General features: G+C 43.4%; 1 protein-coding gene and 1 long non-coding RNA gene across 5 annotated transcripts; one reads left to right on the top strand and one right to left on the bottom strand.

Moving 5' to 3' along the window:
* Window positions 1–8,952: 8,952 nt before the first annotated feature.
* LOC147253747 (uncharacterized) lies at window positions 8,953–14,944 on the bottom strand. The gene is made up of 3 exons (XR_015118588.1): window positions 14,698–14,944; window positions 11,498–11,613; window positions 8,953–9,326 (listed from the first exon to the last, which is right to left on the bottom strand). It is a non-coding gene; the product is annotated as an uncharacterized LOC147253747 (long non-coding RNA).
* On the top strand, window positions 12,814–18,030 carry echdc1 (enoyl CoA hydratase domain containing 1). Of its 4 annotated transcripts, none has more exons than XM_086219028.1 (7): window positions 12,814–12,902; window positions 15,022–15,087; window positions 15,465–15,640; window positions 15,711–15,853; window positions 15,943–15,995; window positions 16,098–16,178; window positions 16,258–18,030. In XM_086219028.1, the coding sequence occupies exons 1-7, from the start codon at window positions 12,871–12,873 to the stop codon at window positions 16,673–16,675; spliced, it is 969 nt and encodes a 322-aa protein (XP_086075154.1). In that variant the 5' UTR covers window positions 12,814–12,870; the 3' UTR covers window positions 16,676–18,030. The 4 variants fall into 4 exon arrangements, with proteins under 4 accessions (XP_086075154.1, XP_086075156.1, XP_086075155.1 ...); XM_086219030.1 differs by lacking the exon at window positions 12,814–12,902 and adding an exon at window positions 14,177–14,599; XM_086219029.1 differs by lacking the exon at window positions 12,814–12,902 and adding an exon at window positions 14,177–14,599 and having other exon boundaries at window positions 15,019–15,087.
* Window positions 18,031–18,178: the final 148 nt, after the last annotated feature.

The raw sequence follows: 18,178 nt of genomic DNA, 5'->3' as shown, positions 1-18,178 counted from the left end.
GTGTGGTGTGTGTGTGTGTGTGTGTGTGTGTGTGTGTGTTTGTGTCAATGTCCAGAATGAATCCATTCTTGCATGTGTTAAGCATTCCTTTTCAGATGTTTGTTTTTGTTTATTGTCACTGTGATATGTTTTTTATTAATCTGTGTGTGTGTGTGTGTGTGTGTGTGTGTGTGTGTGTGTGTGTGTGTGTCCATGATGACACACAGGCATGAAGACGCCAAGTGTAACCAGACAGTTTTATATTGGTTTTGTCATGGCAAAACTTAGAAGTATATAGTTTTTTTTTTATTGAAACAAAGGCTGTATTATTAAAGGTTTGTATCCTCAGCAATGTCAGAGGAGCTGAGGGAGTAAGAAGTGGGGAAGTTAAGATGTACAGCTGTACTAGATCTAAACAATACCTGAGTTTGAAGATGGGCATTATGGATAATGTGCTAGTGGCCACCGACACTGCCAGGCTAGTATGTCAACGCGGTGAATGGCAACACAGCTGATGCCTCTAGTTTTACTAATTACTTGGCTACAACATTAAAGTGTTATCTGAGATTTTAACCAGACCATTAAATGAATCCATTTTGCACCTTCACACTCATGCACACACACACACACACACACACACACACATGCACACAAATAAATGTGCATGCCCATTCCCCTATCTGAGAGCGGCAGACATCTAACCCTTCACCCTGAAACCTGGCACCCAAGGCTGACTGAAATAGTAAGTGTAATAATGTTATGGTGCCAGAAATCCTACCCTGGCGCAGATATAAATATAAATATTGTCATCCTTTCTTGATGCCCAGCCGACTGCTGCACAGGTCATCTCAATCTGGTGTCCTGCAAGATGTTTGTAAGCCTGCCCTCCACTTTGCTGGCTTCCAGGTGCTGAAACCAGCTCTAATACAGACTAACTTTGGAAATTCTAAAAAAATAAAGCATTCCCATTGAAAAATTGTAATTGCATAGTGAACAACATCTGGTAAATATACTCTCCCCCAGCTTTCAGACATGGTTTACTGGTCACTATATACATGCGCCATGTTCAGTTGCTTATTAGACAAAATCATGCTTATGCAAGTACATCTTAAATTCTGACTTAAGGTGAATTCCTGGAATATATCCCCCTTGAACGATGAATATGAAAACATCCTTTTGTTGTCATTACAGAGTTATTAAAGGCGCATGAAGCTATAAACATTTGTTCCAAACCTTCAGTCATGTAATGATTAAGGCCTGTTTTTTTTATTATGTTGATTATTAATGTCAGTATAGATATTTAATATTAATGTTTTGACAGCCTAAATTACTGTTTCAAAAAATAACTTCAAGCTTTGCATGTCACACTTCATGCTGAGGATTTCAGGGCTCCCTCACTCCTGTGGCTAAATTTCAGTGCTGCATCAGAAAAGGGAACTAATCCGACTTTAGGCTGCACAGCACGTTTCCTGTACATTCACACACACACACACACACACACACACACACACACACACACACACACACACACACACACACACACACACACACACACACTCACTCACTCACTCACTCACTCACTCACTCACTCACTCACTGCACAGAATATATGATCTAATCTGATCAGTCTGAGCAGAGTAGTTCCTCTTTGCAGGGTCCATCAATGACGGGCCTCACAACTTCTCATGGTCAGGTGTGTGACCATGTGTCCAACAGGGTTTTGTTTTGGCTTAACAGAGATGAGGTAAACTCATAAATACCTCAGGAAAAATACCATTTTTAGTTTATCTTTATGTTATCACATCTGTGTAACAGTTTCAAATATGTATAGTACATGTAATTATGTGGCCTTTATATGGCTTTTTTTTGCCTGGCCTGTGTATAGGTCTGGAAACCTTCCACTGCTCTGGTAAGTGTTGAATGGCTCACCAGTGTCTTTTGGCTATCTGCCCTCCAGTGCCACTGACTTCACTACACTCCTTAAAGGAAACCTCATGCCTTCTGAGAGCCTCTGGCACCTACCACCCTGCCATTCTTCCTGCCCTGATATAGACCCTTACTGGCACTGAAGTGTGTGTGTGTGTGTGTGTGTGTGTGTGTGTGTGTGTGTGTGTGTGTGTGTGTGTATTTTCTTATCTTGGTCAATTGCACAGACCAATGCTGACTGCAGCGCATTCCCTGACTTCCTGTGGAGCCCCAGACAGCTGCATATTGATCGGGATATAATGCATCACTTTAGAGGACACAAGCAGAAGCACACACACACACACACACACACACACACACACACACACACACACACACACACACATACACACACAAACACACGCACACACACACACACACACACACACACACACACACACACACACACACACACACACACACACGACCGTACATGCCTGTTTTCATCTCTCTCTCTCTCTGCCAGGTAGTCATTTTTTTTAGTCAAAGGCATTCATTATCAGCTTCCACTGCATCACTTCAGAGGATGGACCATAAAACTGCAGCAGCTGACTTTAATCAAAGTGAATAAAGGGGCTGTGCAGATGATGAATGGAAGTGAAGAAGCATCAGATCAGGAATGCATGTTCATAAAGGTTTGCCGGTCCATCACAATGCTACAGAGACTATCACATGCACTCACTTTTGGTTGACTTAGAATCTGCTATATATGTGGGTTCCATTACAGGTGCTGCACTTCACAGAGTGATATTTAAAGACAGGTTGGGAGTCGGGTGGCCTTCCTCAGTATATTGTTCAGAGCAAGGAGAGTCTGGAAACGCATGCTTCACCTTTTCTTCCTGACAAACCATGCAAAAATTGAAGGAAAATTGATCATTACTCAGACAAACAGAAGGGTATGTGCAAAATATTTAGTGATTCCTTTGAAAACAATCAGGCAACATCATGCTTCTAATCTTAATCTAACACAGATGTTCGATCAGTTATAGTGATTGGTATGTGAAGACAGCAACATTGTTCCAAATCCCCTTCAGAAATCACGTGTCCGTGCACACTCACTTGTGCAAGCCTGACATTTGTTTCTCATCTTTGGTTCAACGCTTTTCTGGAATCCTCAGTGATCCAGATGCAACAGGGAGATATTCTGGGCTCCTGCGTTTGTTTTCACTGAAATGACTGGGCTGTGGATAGTAGGACAGGATGTGTGAATGGAAGGGAAGGATTTATGCCCCTGGTAGCCATAGAAAAGACCACAGGACAGGAAGTCCCAGTAAACTCCCTCTACTTTTGGCACTTTATTTCATTTTCTTGTCATTTCAACCTCTAATTCTTGTTTGTATGTTGTGCTCGTTCGTCTCGGTCTGAAGGACTCATATTTCAGAGTTTCATGCTGATTTACCCACAAATTCAGTAGCACCGATGTAACCACAGTAGGTTATTAAACCTTAAGATTATTCAGATCATGGGTGTTACATTACTCTGATAGGGCACATACAGCAGTTCAAAACTGTCTTTGTACAGTATTATAGTCCACATTTATGTGCTACATGGGCAGCATTGCTCAGGGGTAGAGTGGCTGTCTAGCAACCGAAGGGTCGCTGGTTCGATCCCGGTGATCATGTCGAAGTGTCCTTGAGCAAGATACTGAACCCATAATTGCTCCTGATTAGTAGGATGGTGCCTTGCATGGCAGTCTTCACCATCAGTGTGTGAGTGTGTGTGTGAAAGGGTGAATTAGATGACACTGGAAAGCACTTTGAGTGCCGCTAAGGTAGAAAAGCGCTGTATAAAACGGAGTCCAAAAACGGAGTCCAAAAACAGAGTCCATTCTGCCACTCAGAAAACTGTTGGTCCATCTTGGTATGATGTTACATTTTTCCAGCGCAATTCTTCAAACTGGGCACACATCTTCTAAAAACACAACTTTAGTTGACCAAATGTTTTGACAGAGGTATTGCCACACACTGTTCCATAACAGAGGATCAAAAATCCTTATTTCAACCACAAATTATTTCGAATTTCTTGGAAGTGCCTATTGTCTTTGGTTATTTTACAGTGCTGTAATTGTAGAGCTAACTAGAGAAAGGAATATCTGAAGAAACTCCAGTGTGAATGCTGAAAGACTGACAGCTTGGGAAGTTGTTCCTGGACTACACTTCTGGCTTGAAATGTTGAATAATGTGAATAATGTTTGTACAATTTGGAATAAATGAAGTTTTGGCTAAAAAGTGTCCAATATTCAATTTAGTTTTATGTGAAAGTAGGAAAGACTTCGAAAGTCCTTGAAAAAAATGTGAGAACTGCTGAACTCCCTTTTGACTTTGAATGTGAAGAATTCTGCAGAAAATGTGAAATATTGCAGAAATTATGAAGATCATGAACGTGTCCTGAATTTTCTGAAAGTTTGTGACAGAGTGCACAGTTAAATGTGCACTCTGGCTGTCCTCGATATTATATGTTAAGTGTTTTCTGCAGTGGTGCGGTGATTTTAGTTTCTGAAGAGCACTGCAGCAGTAAAACATAAAAAATGGTTAAGGCTCAATTCCAAAGAACAACTGCCTTACTATTTACAGGAGACAGCAGGTCTCCCTCCTAACACATGAAACAGCTACCCCGTCTGGCTTCAGTGACAGTAAAAGTCTCAAATGGCATCCACATGCACACAGCTGATTATCATTTTAATTAATTTGGAGATATTTTAACCGAGAAGGTGTCTTGTGTGAAGGAGTCGAGATTATAACTCAGATTAGCCTCATCACCCAGCTGTAAACCTACGTTGCACAACATATGACAGAAAGAGAGAGGGGGGGGGGGGACAGACAGACAGACAGAAAGACAGACAGACAGACAGACAGGCAGAGTACCTGGCAGTTCTCCTCCCACAGATCTTGATCCAGGTGAGATCTTGATTCTGACTGCTTCAACAGTAGACATAGATCTATCCGAACAAGATTCAAGATTCAAAGTGTTTAATGTCATATGCACAGAATGGAAACATGTTTCCCTGTACAATGAAATTCCTACTTTGCTGTCCATAGAATGCCTAATAGTGTAAGAAATATAAAAAGATTTTTTTTGTTTTTACAAATTTACAACAACAACAACAAATAACGCAGTAAGGAATTTACAAATTTTACAGTAATTTATAATAATTTACAATAAACAATAACAGTGGGTGGGGGTGGGGTCCTTCAAGATGGAGGCAGCTCTGCTGTGGACTCTGCAGTGGTAGATGCTCTGGAGAGAGGGCAGTGGAGTCCTGGTGATCTTCTCAGCAGTCTTCACCACTCTCTGCAGGCGTTTGCGGTCCATAGCAGTAGCACTGTTGTACCACACTGTGATGCAGCTGATCAGATGCTCTCAATGATGCAGTTGTAGAAGTTGCTGAGGCTCTTAGGCGACATGCCAAATTTCCTAAGCCTCCTCAGGAAGTACAGCCACTGCTGCACCTTCTTCACCAGCTGTGTGGACTCAAGTGTCCAGGTGAGGTCCTCGCTGATGTGGACGCCCAGGTATTTGAAGCTGCTCACTCTCTCCACTTCAAGCTCCTGGAAGAACAGTGGCTGCTGAGGTCTCCTCTCCTTCCTCATGTCGACAATCATCTCCTTGGTCTTGTCTGTGTTGAGGGTGAGGTTGTTGTCCTCACACCATGACACCAGACTGACCTCCTCCCTCCCGTAGGCCGCTTTATCCCCGCCAGTGATGCCTCCTATCATTGTGGTGTCGTCTGCGAACATCAGGATGATGTTCTCCTTGTGGGAGGCAGTCATGAGTGAACAAGGTGTTGAGGATGGGGCTGAGAACACATCCCTGTGGGGTGCCAATATTTGTCACAATGCTGGCTGAAGTCCTGTTACCAAATCTGACGGACTGGGGCCTGCCAGTCAGAGAGTCTTGGAGCCAGTCAGAGAGGGTGGGTGCAGACCAAGTGATGACAGTTTGTAGGTGAGCTTGTGGGGGATGACGGTATTTGAAGGCAGAGCTGTAGTAAACAAAGAGCATCCTGATGAAGGAGTCTGTGTTTTCCAGGTGGGAGAGGGAGTAGTAGAGGGCAGCAGCAATGGCATCAGAGGTGGATCTGTTGGGCTGGTAGGCATACTGCAGGGGGTCCAGGGTGTCCAGTATGCTGTTCTGAATGTGGGCCAGCACCACTCTCTCAAAACACTTCATAATGTCTGGTCCCACTGCTTTGCTGGGGTTGAACTTCCTCAAAGCTCTGTATACTTGGTCTGATGAGATGTTGAGTGCGGGGGAGGGGGTTTGAGTGGTGGGGGAGGGGGTTTGAGCGGTGGGGAAGGTGGTTTGAGTGGTTCCGATGTATGTGTGCCTCATCACTGTGTGGCGGCTGGAGGTCTCGAAGCAGGTGTAGAAGCGGTTGAGGTCATCCGGAAGGCTGTCTGTGGAACTGATGGTGCCAGTGGTGGTCCTGTAGTCTGTGATGTGCTTCAGGCCTTGCCACATTTTCCCGGTATCAGTAGTGGAATAGAAGCCGTCCAGCTTCTATCTGTACTGCCTCTTAGCTGCTGTGATGGCTTTTCTTAGTCAGTACTCACCAGCTATGTACTCTGTCTCATTGCCTGATCTGAATGCAAGAGACTGAGCACGCAGCATGTGGCAAACTTGGCTGTTAATCCAGGGCTTCTGATTGGGAAACCTTCTGACTTGTATGGTGGGTACAATGTTGTTGACGCAGGTGCTGATGTACCCAGTCACATACTCAGCATAGTCCTGTATGCTGACAGAAGAGTCCTCTAAAGTGGCTGCAGTCCTAAACACACCCCAGCCTGTCCGAGCAAAACAGTCCTGCAGGATACTCTCAGACTCTGGGGTCCAGAGTTTTTGCTGTTTATTAACAGGGTTCGTTTGTTTCAGTTTTTTTCTGTAGGCCGGATACAGGAACAGAGACATGTGATCTTAGTGTCCAAAGTGGGGCGGATTTAGCAAACAAGACAGAAAGCAGATTTACTCAGGTGTAAAGCTGTTGATGTTAGAGTCACAGCAAACAAAGGTTTATCATAATAATAATTCCACTAAGCTGCATCAATCAAGCATTAGCAGCATGTTCAAAATAGTGGATAAAGTCATTTGAAAACAGTGAGTCTAGCAATTAATCAGTTACATCAGCCGCGGTAGTCAGGATCAGAATACAATCATGGTCTTTCAAGTTAAGACAGTATTTTGCCAGAGAGACATAAAACAAACAAGTCAGTAGGTATCTTAACAGTCAAAAGTTGTCCAACAGTTGATAAACATGAATTTTACAAAGTCATCAAATCAGGAAGTCAAGTGGTGTGTCCCAAATCGCACACTTTTGAAGGATTAAAACACTAAAATGAACGGTCATCGCGCATTGTTACGCCACAAATGGCGCCATATTTGAGTACATCATCCGAGTACTTTTGCATACTCAGTTTTCACATACTATTCATACTTTTTTCCATTTTGAGTTGAGTATACTCAAAATTTAAGTATGTAGTAAGGAAGTGTGCGATTTGGGACACACCAAAGGTTTTTTCTGTCCTAAAAAAGGTGGGCGAGTACACTGCAGCGAAGGGTCACCTGGTTGAACATCATGCAGGCACACCTCCATAGCATACAGTTCCAGGCAGTCTACGATGCCCTGTCAAGCCCAGCAAACCTCCATGTTTGGAGTAAGTGTGAGAATCCTTCCTGCCTGCTTAGCTCTCTTGAACATCTCCTTAGCAGCTACCCAAAGTCTTTTACAGAAGGCTGCCACTGTCAGTGCCATGACCAGGTTCTTAAGGCAAATGCTGAGTGTTTAGCCTCAGCCATTAGCACCAGTAAACACAATCACGGCCCAAAGAAGGCTGTTACCTTCATCAAATCTGGTGAGAAGCACAGGCAAAAAAAACAACAAGCCTCCTCTACACAGCTGCTGACAGGCAGCTGCAGGCTGACCTGGTAAAGCAGTTGAAATTCCTATGGCACGTTGGTACAAAATGACTCCGGTCAGACTTGATCATCAACTCTGAGGCTTCAAAATACCTGATCATGCTGAAACTGAAGAGCGTATTCAGTAAGGTAATAAGAGCAAATGCGCTAAGCTCTAGGAACTGGTGAAGTGCAATGACAGAGTCTGGAAGAGTTTCTATGGGCTGATTGAAGTCAGCTGCATGGGTTTTGCAGGATGATCACTCTGCAAAGTCCTCAGTTGGGTGTTACAGGACAGCCAAGAAGAGGGCAATTCAATTCGCAGTTGAAGCCACAGAGAAAGTCACAAGGTGGCTTTGGATAAAGAGTGAGTTGCTGCATGTCGTGACCTGATCAGCCCCAGGTAGGTCACCTAGGACAGGGTATGTGATGTGGTGAGACCTGAAACAGCCAATGACCCCAGGTCACATCACTGATGATGTGTCCCAATGCACCCAGGAGGTGTTTCTCGCATAGTTAAAAAAAAAAACAAGATAGAAATTACACAATAGCCTTGTGATTTTTCAGGCCTTTGTTCAAGAATGGTTTGTATGTTGTCCCTGTGTCTGTGTGGGTTATCTCTGGGTACTCTGGCTTACTCCCACAGTCCAAAAGGGGGCGGGGTTAATTGATACTCTTAATTGACCATAGGCGTGGTTGTGAGAGTGAATGGTTGTGTGTCTATATGTGTTGATCCTGTGATGGACTGGTGACCTGTCCAGGGTGAACCCCGCCTCTCACCTGAAGACAGCTGAGATAGGCTCCAGCCACCCCCATGGCCCTTAACAGGATAAGTCGGTGGAAAATGGATGGATGGATGGAAATTCAGCAACCCCAAAAAATTATCTCCAGATTCCCTGTGGGGATTCCAGCCCCCAGGTTGGAAATATAGTTCAGTAGTTTTAATTCAATCCACCCAACCATTTTCTTCTGCTTATCCTGTTAAGGGTTGCAATGTAAACGACCATGTAAGCACAAAACAAACTATACAAAGCAAAGTTGCAACATTCAAATTCAACTCCTGAAATCAAAGACATCCTCAAAAACCTTTACTCATCCTGGGAGTTGACAGCAGGTGTAAGCACTATCTCCAGCATCAAACAGGTTGAAAAGATATAAGTTGCACATAAAACACCACAAAATTTAAAATTTAACTTAAGATTGCAGTTGCATGGTTTCTTCAGCTGAGGAGGACTCTTCTTGACTTAAAGCAAAGGAGAAAGGAGTTGTAGCTCAAGAGACAGGATGTGATTAGTTTATCCAGTCTCTGTGGCAAAAAAAAGGTACCAGAAGTATTGAGGGATACCGTAGCTCCAAGCTCAGGCTTGAGGAGGTCATGGGGGAGTGTTTTAGCCTGTTCAGGTGTTGCAGCCACTCAGCACCTGTCAGTTATCTCACTTGAAGCTTGTCAGTTAATCAGCAAGCGGTTACTTGCCCAGCCTCCTAGTGACCTGTACAATGGTTGTCACAAAGGAGAAAGGAGAAAACCACAGTCATTTAGAGCCATACAGTATGTAAAAGGAACATCATCAGAAAAAACATTGTGGGTCAGTGCTTGTAACTATGAGTGCTTGCTTCCCTCTCTCTTTCTCCTTGCTCAGGGAAATAAGGAATTGTTGGGAAGCGGCACGGTGGTGCAGTGGTTTACACTGTCGCCTCACAGCAAGAAGGTTTCAGGTTCAAGCCCCGGCATGGGAAATTTCTGTGTGGAGTCTGAATGTTCTCCCTGTACCTGTGTGGGTTCTCTCTGGTACTCCAGCTTCCTCCCACAGTCCAAAGACATGCAAATAGGGACGAGGCTAATTGATACTCTAAATTGACCGTAGGTGTGACTGTGAGTGTGAATGGTTGTCTGTCTATATGTGGCCTGCGATGGACTGGTGACCCGTCCAGGGTGAATCCTGCCTCTCGCCCAAAAGCTGCTGGGATAACAGAATAAGCGGTAGAAAATGGGTCCCTCCTCCCTCTAGAAGGCTGTTTAAATATATACAATACTCTCTGCTTGCCCCTAAGTCATGTGGGAATGATGGACAGATGGGGACATGAACAGGCTGGAAGGAGGACGGCTAACAGCTAGCTATCAACAATCACATCTACAGGTTCATAACAAGCATTCAATTCCAGCATAATATGAGCAACAAACATAATAGTAGTCTTCGCCTGAAGTACCTTCAGGCTCAGGCCCTAATTATATGGTAGCAAACAGAATGCTGATGCTAATGCTAACATTGAGAATACTGATATAAATACTATAGCTATAGCTGAAGGCTCTGACTCCCATTCTACTTTCAGAGACTTGAGGGACCACAAGTAACCCTGCATCCTGGGAGTGAAGGGTTCTAGCAGGATAGTAGGGGACTATGAGCTCTGTCAGACATAAAGTTGCCTGACTTTGTATGTTAGAAGAAGAATTTTGAATTCTATTCTAGATTTAACAGGGAGTCAATGCAGAGATGCCAATACAGGAGAGATATGGTCTCTTCTACCAGTTCTTGCTAATACATGAGCAGCAGCGTTTTGGACCAGCTGGAGAGTCTTTAGGGACTTCTTGCTACAGCCTGATAGGAGGGAATTGCAGTAATCCAGCCTGGAAGTGACAAAAGCATGGACTAGTTTTTCTGCATCTTTTTGAGACAGGATGTGTCTGACCTTAGCAATGTTACATAGATGAAAGAAGGCAATCCTGGAGATTTGTTGAATGTGGGAGTTAAAGGACAGATCCTGATCAAAGATAACGCCCAGGTTCCTTTCTGCAGTTCTGGGGGCCAGGGTGATGTCATCCAGGGTACCTATCTCATCAGATAAGATAGTTCTAAGGTGTTTTGGCCCAGCACAGTAACTTCAGTTTTGTCAGAGTTTAATAAAAGAACTCTCAACAACCACAGGATTCTGAAATGGCTTGAATGTCAGGAAAGAGAACAAAGACCCTTGACAGAAAGGACATGCAGTTATCATGTTTTTCCTGTACCCCCCGTCCCAAAAATTTATTAACGCCTCCTTACATTCATGCAATGACGTTGCTGGGCCAACATCTGAAGAAGCGGTAGCTAGAACCTGGTAAAGAGTTTCCCTGGCAAACTGTTGAAGATGACATTGAAGCTAACCTGGAAGGAGAGAGCAGTGGCCTAAGACAGAATGGGCAGTCATGCTCAAGCCGTTTTGTAAAGGGGGAGCCCAAAAGGCATGTCTCAGTTTTTCCACTTGGATGCCAACAATTACAATTTGATGAAGGCTGCCATTTTAGCCTATTACAGTCACCACCTTTGGACCAGTGCTCAACAGCTCCACTCCTGCACCTATGACCCAACTTCCACAGTTGGGCCCCAGCTTTCATCACTGCATCTGAGAACATTCAACGCTAAACCGATTCATCATGGACAGGTGCATCAGGCCCTCCCTGCTGATACCAGAGAGTATGGTTCCCAGAACAGCCAGAGAATGTGGATGGCCCGATGACCAGGTCACAGTGGTGTTCATGAGAGGCAGTTAGTTTTCTGGGAGTAGCAACAAGTTACCATGTGGACATATTTGCTGATGAGTTTACTTTATCTTTTCATGCGATGACCCCGAATGCCTTGACATGGAACAGAGGAAGAAGTGAGGTGGTCTTCTGCAGACTTACCTGATAAATGAGCAGAAACAGCTGCAGGTACTTTACAGCCCATAGGTCACGCAAAAAAGAAAACCTTCTGCCTTCCCTCAAGGTTGGGATGACTTTGTTGTGGCTATAAAATAACACTTTACAAAACACAGTATTAGTATTAGTACTCAGAGCTGATTTCAATTTACAAATAGAATCTTTATTGCAAACTTAGTGTCTATTATTCCACTTTGTTTCAGGTATTAAACACTTCATTAGAATTGTTTGATCTTTATTGCATAGGAAACCAACGAAGGCCCACAGCAGCAAGGAGGCAAATTCAACTTTTTTTTAACGGTGATTGACCATGGTGACATAAATGCAAGCAACTTTAGATTCAGTTTATCACGCAGCATTAAGATTTCTCCATCCTCCATCATAGACTGCTCAGTCTGCCTTCCCATGCGTGATTTGTCTTGATTCCAAAAACTATCAGGAGGTTTAAGTTTTGGTCATGTGGACAATCTCTGAATGTCATTTCTGTTTTTTTGGAGAAAGTGTGTTTAAAGTCTTTGTACCCTCATCCAGCTGTGAGTTAGAACTATTTGAACTGGATCAATAGATCAGTATAGCAGATTATGCAAGTAGGATAAAGGACTACGGAGTACTGAATGCACATGTCTGTTACTGAGCAGCGCTCAATTCATTGTCTTGATGTATGATGCATTTTATGTTATCTTTATTTTATGTATTTTTTATTGCCTGTTTTCACCCATTTGTGTGTTGAGTATAAGTAAAAAATGGCAAACTTGCTCAAATCTTGAAATCTGGTAAAGACATTTATTTGACAACTATATAACAAAATAACTTTTTTTTTAGATCACATGGAAAACCACACATTTACCAATGGTGAAAATCAGGATTTTTTTTTGAAAAAATAAGAAACAAACATTGAATAAAATGTGACAGCCCCTAGTTACTGTATATGTTCGTGAGGTTGCCATGGTTACTTTAAGCCCTTTGAGACAAACTGTTTGTGAAAACAGGCTCTACAAATAAAATTGCCTTGCCTTGCCTACTCTGGCCATTGTGGCTCAGCCGGTCAGTAGCTCCTATAACCTATTTTTGAGAGGAATGGAACATATTTGTGTAGAGTGAAAACTGTGGCTCTTAGGATGATTTCAGCAATAACCCCACAGAGGAATTTCAGCCTCTCTCCCACTTATATTGATGACATCACTGCTCTAGACGATGTAATGCACATCCCTGTAAAAACCTGACAAGAGCTGAATTCACTCTGAAAGTTAGAACTCTGATTTTTTTTTTAAGTACGGACGATATAAACAAGCTAACAGCGAAAATATAGAGAAGTTTTTGAGTGTTTTTATCAATTTATTTACCACATGAAATTATGAATGACCGAAGAGCTGAGGATGCTCGAAAAACTGTAAATTTATTTACGTCTTATTGGCAAAATTTTCTTTGCTGAACCTGTGGAATATTTTGAAAAATGAGGGATGTGTGAAAAGTAGACAAGCACATCCTGAATTTTCTGAACGTTTTAATGTCTGTTTCAATTTATACTCTGAAAAATGTGGAAAAAGAAGAGGTCTGAAAAAACAGGTCATCACAACAAGGGTAAACTTTGTAGGAGAACATATTGAGCTGCTGTTAGAGCTGCTTCACCTCAGCGCACAATCTGTTCAGCTGTGAATCTGACAGGAGACCTTGTTAATATAAATGTGCCAGCATGTTGACTCCAGGTTTCCGTCAGTGCTACTGAATATGGTCATGTCGGTTGTTCCTGTTTACACTTCTGACAGACACAGGCCAGATCTCTCAGTGCACTGGTATTAAGTGCATTTAGTGAAGTCAGCCTACAATTCTTAGGTACTTCCAATATAGAGTTCTTTAAATTTGACGCCACTTCTGCTCCACTACTATTTATTTTATGTATAGACAAACTATTTCAGAGGGAAATGTTATACTTCATCGTCCACTACATTTGACAGCTTCATTTATTTTAAAAAGGAAGATTTTACAAAACCTGTAATAAAAAAAAAGCTTTAAACATGTATTTGTTCAACATTAAAAAGTATTGCTCATGGGACTGTTGTTATGTCCAACCAACAACGTTGTTAGTCCATTGGAAGCCTGCTGGGACATCTCAGATGAATGCAGGTTAACAGCTCCTCCAAATGTTGCTTTTTCCTCTTAACTTCTCAAATGAATTCAGATCAGTAAACCAACTCAATTAATCAAAACTTTAAACCAGAAAAAATATCTGCCAGTATATAAAACTGTATAAAGTTCTTCAAACGAGTTCGATCTTCATCAGCTACAATATAGTCCAGTTAATATACTGCTAACACACTTAGGCATCAACATCCAATCACTGATGTCATATCAGAGGGGACAATCCAGTAGTTTAATCCAAAACTTTGACTACATTTTGTGGCAAATTGTATATTTTCATTCAGGATTTTTCCACTGCTGTATTTATACTTTTGGATCAATAAAGGATCTGAAACCTTTTCCACCACTGACTGTGTGTTTGACTTAAATTAATTATGTTACAATTCATGAACAGTGGTTCAACAATGGGGGTGACATGGGTCAGAGGTCGAGTGGCCATACAGCAACCCATCCTCACTTCCTCCGGTGAACATGTTGACGTATCCTTGAGCAAGATACTGAGCCCCTAACTGCTCCTGATGGCCCTGCAACAGACTGGCGACCCTTCCAGGGTGAACCCTGCCTCTCCCCCAATGTCAGCTGGGATAGGCTCCACCCCCCGGGACTCTTAAAGGATAAGCGGTGTAGAAAATGGATGGATGGATGGATAGTTTAGCAGTTATGCTGGTGATATTACTTCGCCCCCATGTGGAAGAAAATAGTACTTGATGGGTGAATTGCTGTCGTTGGTCAGGGGAAAAGGCTTGAACGACTTAGCCGAAGGCCCAAGTCATTAATATTCATGAGAACGTTTTTTCGTGGTTGGTTAGGATGAGAAAGAACGCATTCATCGACCAATCCCTTACCTTTAACTCTACACCAACCCGCTACCCTCGCGGATCCAATCAACACTTTCCAAACGCAAGTTTCTAGGGGGAAGGATTTCAAAGAAACACTACTCGACTCAAGGTTGGCATTTATATTTTCGATGAGCAACTTAAAGCAGTTTAGGAAACGGTTAATGAGTCGGTATATATTTATCGTATGTGTAACTTATCATGACTCACTTTGCCTCTTTTTTCCAGTCGATATATTTGTAAATTTTCTTCATTCGCTGCCAAGACCTCCCTGTTGTTTCTGAATCACTACTAACGGCCCGGAACATCCACACGGGCGTGTTTAATTTGAGTGGCTGAGTTTAAAGAAGGGAATTCTGGGAATTATCACAAACTGTGCCCCAACAAATGATCTAACAAACCGCACACTGTCCACAATTAGTGGGACTCGCACATTCCCATTCTATGTTCACAAAAAAAAAAAAAAAAAAATCATTATATATAGCCATGAATATAAATGTGATGATGTCCTGTGTCTTGTCTCTGCTGCAGCAGAATGGTTCTCTATGCTCTGAGGTGCCACCTCTTGAGGAGCAGCAGCATGTGTGGAACTTGGGAGAGGCAAGTATGAGAGGTAGTCAGTCAAGCTTAACTTACCGTACACTTGTAAATAAATGAATAGAAATTTGTAGCGAAGAGTGGCTGACTTTCACCTGGAAGGTTGCTGATTTGATCCTCACTTTCCCCCTGTGACAATGTTGAAGTATCCTTGATCAATAATTTATCCTCATCCTGTTATATGCTGATTTTTTTGTGTCCTATTTACTCAAAGGCACATTTGACCATCAGCACCCACACACTCACATAGCACATACTTAATATCAGCTGGTAGTGAGGATATGACATACAGTTGTAGCTATCACGTGTATAAAAAACTTCCAGTCTTTTTTAGTCTCCGCTTGGTTGGTTTTGAACAGTGTAAATGTGGTTCCTCCCAGGCTGCAGCAGAGACGAAGCAAGAGCTGTGTCTACTCCGGGATCGACGGCTTTCACCCACAGGAGATCCGAGAGAAGCTGCGGGCGTTCCCTGGAGGCTCTGTGGATCTGCTCAAACAAGACTCTGGGATTGCTGTTCTGACCATCAACAACCCCTCCCGCATGAATGCCTTCTCCGGTAATAATACCACTAATTCTTAGGATGTAACTATATTGTACATAGCCACTCGAGCTCTGCCTCCTCTCAGGCAGTATGATGGTGGAACTGGAGGAGCAGGTGAGCCAACTGGAGTCTTGGACAGACGGCAGAGGGCTCATTGTCCAGGGTGCTGCGGGAACTTTCTGCTCTGGATCAGACCTCAATGCTGTCAGGGCAATATCTAACCCACAAGTAAGAGTGTAGAGTCTGTTCCTCTGCCTGCCTGGATCATGAGACAACACGTAACTTCAGTACCTGTAAATGTCGGATTTGTCTTCTAGGATGGGATGAAGATGTGTATGTTCATGCAGAATGCTTTAACAAGACTCCTCAGGTAGGAACTGTTCTAAACTCCAGCAGAAGCTGGTCCAAGCTTTGAGAAGTTCAGCTTTCATGTTTTTCTTCAACATGCTGTAGATTTATTTTCTCAGTACAGGTTGCCTTTGATCTCCGTTGCTCTGGTGGAAGGTAGGGCGCTTGGAGGCGGAGCAGAACTTACCACTGCCTGTGATTTCAGGTGATGTCTTGCACAAGTACAAATAAGTGAAGATGATCTGACCTTGCTGGGAATTTAACATGTCACTTCTGTCTTGTAGATTAATGGCACCTGGGAGTGTGATCCAATTTGTCCATAGACACATGGGACTTGTCCCTGGGTGGGGCGGAGCTGCAAGACTCGTCCACATTGTTGGCAGTCAGAATTCCCTGAAGCTACTTGGCGGCGCTCTAAAAGTAGACCCTGATTTTGGACTCCAGATTAGCCTGGCGGATGGAGTTCTTGGGGGAGCTGAGGTAGAGGAGGGTGCAGCCACTCCTCTGCAGCAGGCGGAAAACTGGCTCAGCCACTACACAAAGGGGCCGGCGCCAGTGATCCAGGCGGTGAAGAAGGTGGTGCTATCGGGAAGGGAGCTCCCTCTCACAGAGGCTCTGAGGATTGAGAAGGGTGTGTTTGGGACAGTGTGGGGTGCTCCAGCTAATCTGACAGCACTGGCCAGCAAGTCCAAACACAAATGAGCTGAATCAAGAATTCTAGATCAACAAAGAATGTTGAACACACTTTTGGAGAACGCCATCCAGGAAGAGGATCACAGATCTGCAGAAGTTGCTGTGCGTCCCCTGGGGAGGGACTGCCTCCTGATAGACATTGCTGAATGGACTTTGTTAGCATGTCTGCTCGTGGGCAGGATGTCTCTCAACCTGTCGCAATGCCCACTCACCATCTTCATCTTAACATCTAAAACGTGATGCTGGTAATGCTCTTGATAATTATTGCTGTGTTCATGACAACTTGGATGTTGGAATTCCAACCCAGAGACTTCTGGCCCTGGAAATCATTGTGCCATTTGGGTTCAGGTAATGTAGAAAACACCAAAGAAGAAGAATTAAATACTTTTATGGCAATGTTGTAAGGGACATCGAGTTGGAGAAACCGGATCTGCAACTGAAACGAGACCAGTAATTATTTTTCAAGTTTGGCACAGTTCATTTAATTTTTCTCGAGCTGGTGTTTTCCCTTTTCGGAATTGTGTTGAACATAGCACGGCATTTTAAATGAAAAACAGCCTTGTTTGTGTTTTTTGTCTTGAAAATGTTATTCTGCTGTCCTACATTCAAATGTCATGTTTTTGGGTGACCAGTCAGGTTTTTATTTAATACAAAATCTCATGTCATGTCAAGTGGGCTGCACGGTGGTGCAGTGGTTAGCACTGTGGCCTCACAGCAAGAAGGTGCCGGGTTCGAGTCCCGGCTCGGGCACGGGATCTTCCTGTGTGGAGTTTGCATGTTCTCCCCGTGTCTGCATGGGTTCTCTCCGGGTACTCCGGCTTCCTCCCACAGTCCAAAAACATGCAATTGGGGACTAGGTTGATTGGATTTTCTAAATTGACCGTAGGTATGAATGTGAGTGTGAATGGTTGTTCGTCTCTCTATGTTGGCCCTGCGATGGACTGGCGACCTGTCCAGGGTGTACCCCGCCTCTCGCCCGTTGATGCTGGGATAGGCTCCAGCCCCCCCGCGACCCTTAATGTGTAGGAATAAGCGGAAGATGACGATGGATGTCATGTCAAGTGTATATTGTGGATGAAAACGAGGCACTGAAGGACTGAATCCTACGTGCTCTCATCCTGTCTCAGTCAAATAAATGCAGCCAGCAGCAGCATTCAGAGTGTATAGTATAGTCGACACTGACCTGGGCCAGCAAGCATGAGCAAAGTAGTACTGTGATACTTCCTCCCTCGTGATCTCCATATTCTGCTTCATCAAGCTGATCCTCCTTCACAATGCTTAATTTCTGATTATTAGAAATTAATGATTTAGAATATAAGAAATAGATATGTCAAATCTTTTGACTTCTTTATTGTAGGTTTAAAATGGGCTCATAAAAGCATTACAAAAAGCACACAAGGTCATACAGAAATGGCAGAGGTAGGTCACTGCCTGTCCCTGCAGGACGCCAGACATTTATCTCCTGTTCTTTCAAAGACCAGTTTCCTGGCCAGACACTCAGCTGGAGCGCTA

The sequence above is a fragment of the Aulostomus chinensis genome, chromosome 11 (assembly GCF_037954235.1).
Source record: "Aulostomus chinensis isolate RoL2024-O1b breed Wild chromosome 11, RoL_Achi_v1.0, whole genome shotgun sequence".
NCBI lineage: Eukaryota > Metazoa > Chordata > Actinopteri > Syngnathiformes > Aulostomidae > Aulostomus > Aulostomus chinensis.
This window is presented reverse-complemented; position numbering and strand designations above follow the sequence as displayed.

What these genes read in the sequence shown, in the direction of transcription:
- echdc1 (XM_086219028.1), top strand. Translation starts at nt 12,871, where the DNA reads ATGACCGAAGAGCTGAGGATGCTCGAAAAACT. An exon ending in CTGAGGATGCTCGAAAAACT is followed by an intron (nt 12,903 to 15,021) that starts GTAAATTTATTT and finishes CTGCTGCAGCAG; the next exon opens with AATGGTTCTCTATGCTCTGA. An exon ending in ACCACTGCCTGTGATTTCAG is followed by an intron (nt 16,179 to 16,257) that starts GTGATGTCTTGC and finishes TCTGTCTTGTAG; the next exon opens with ATTAATGGCACCTGGGAGTG.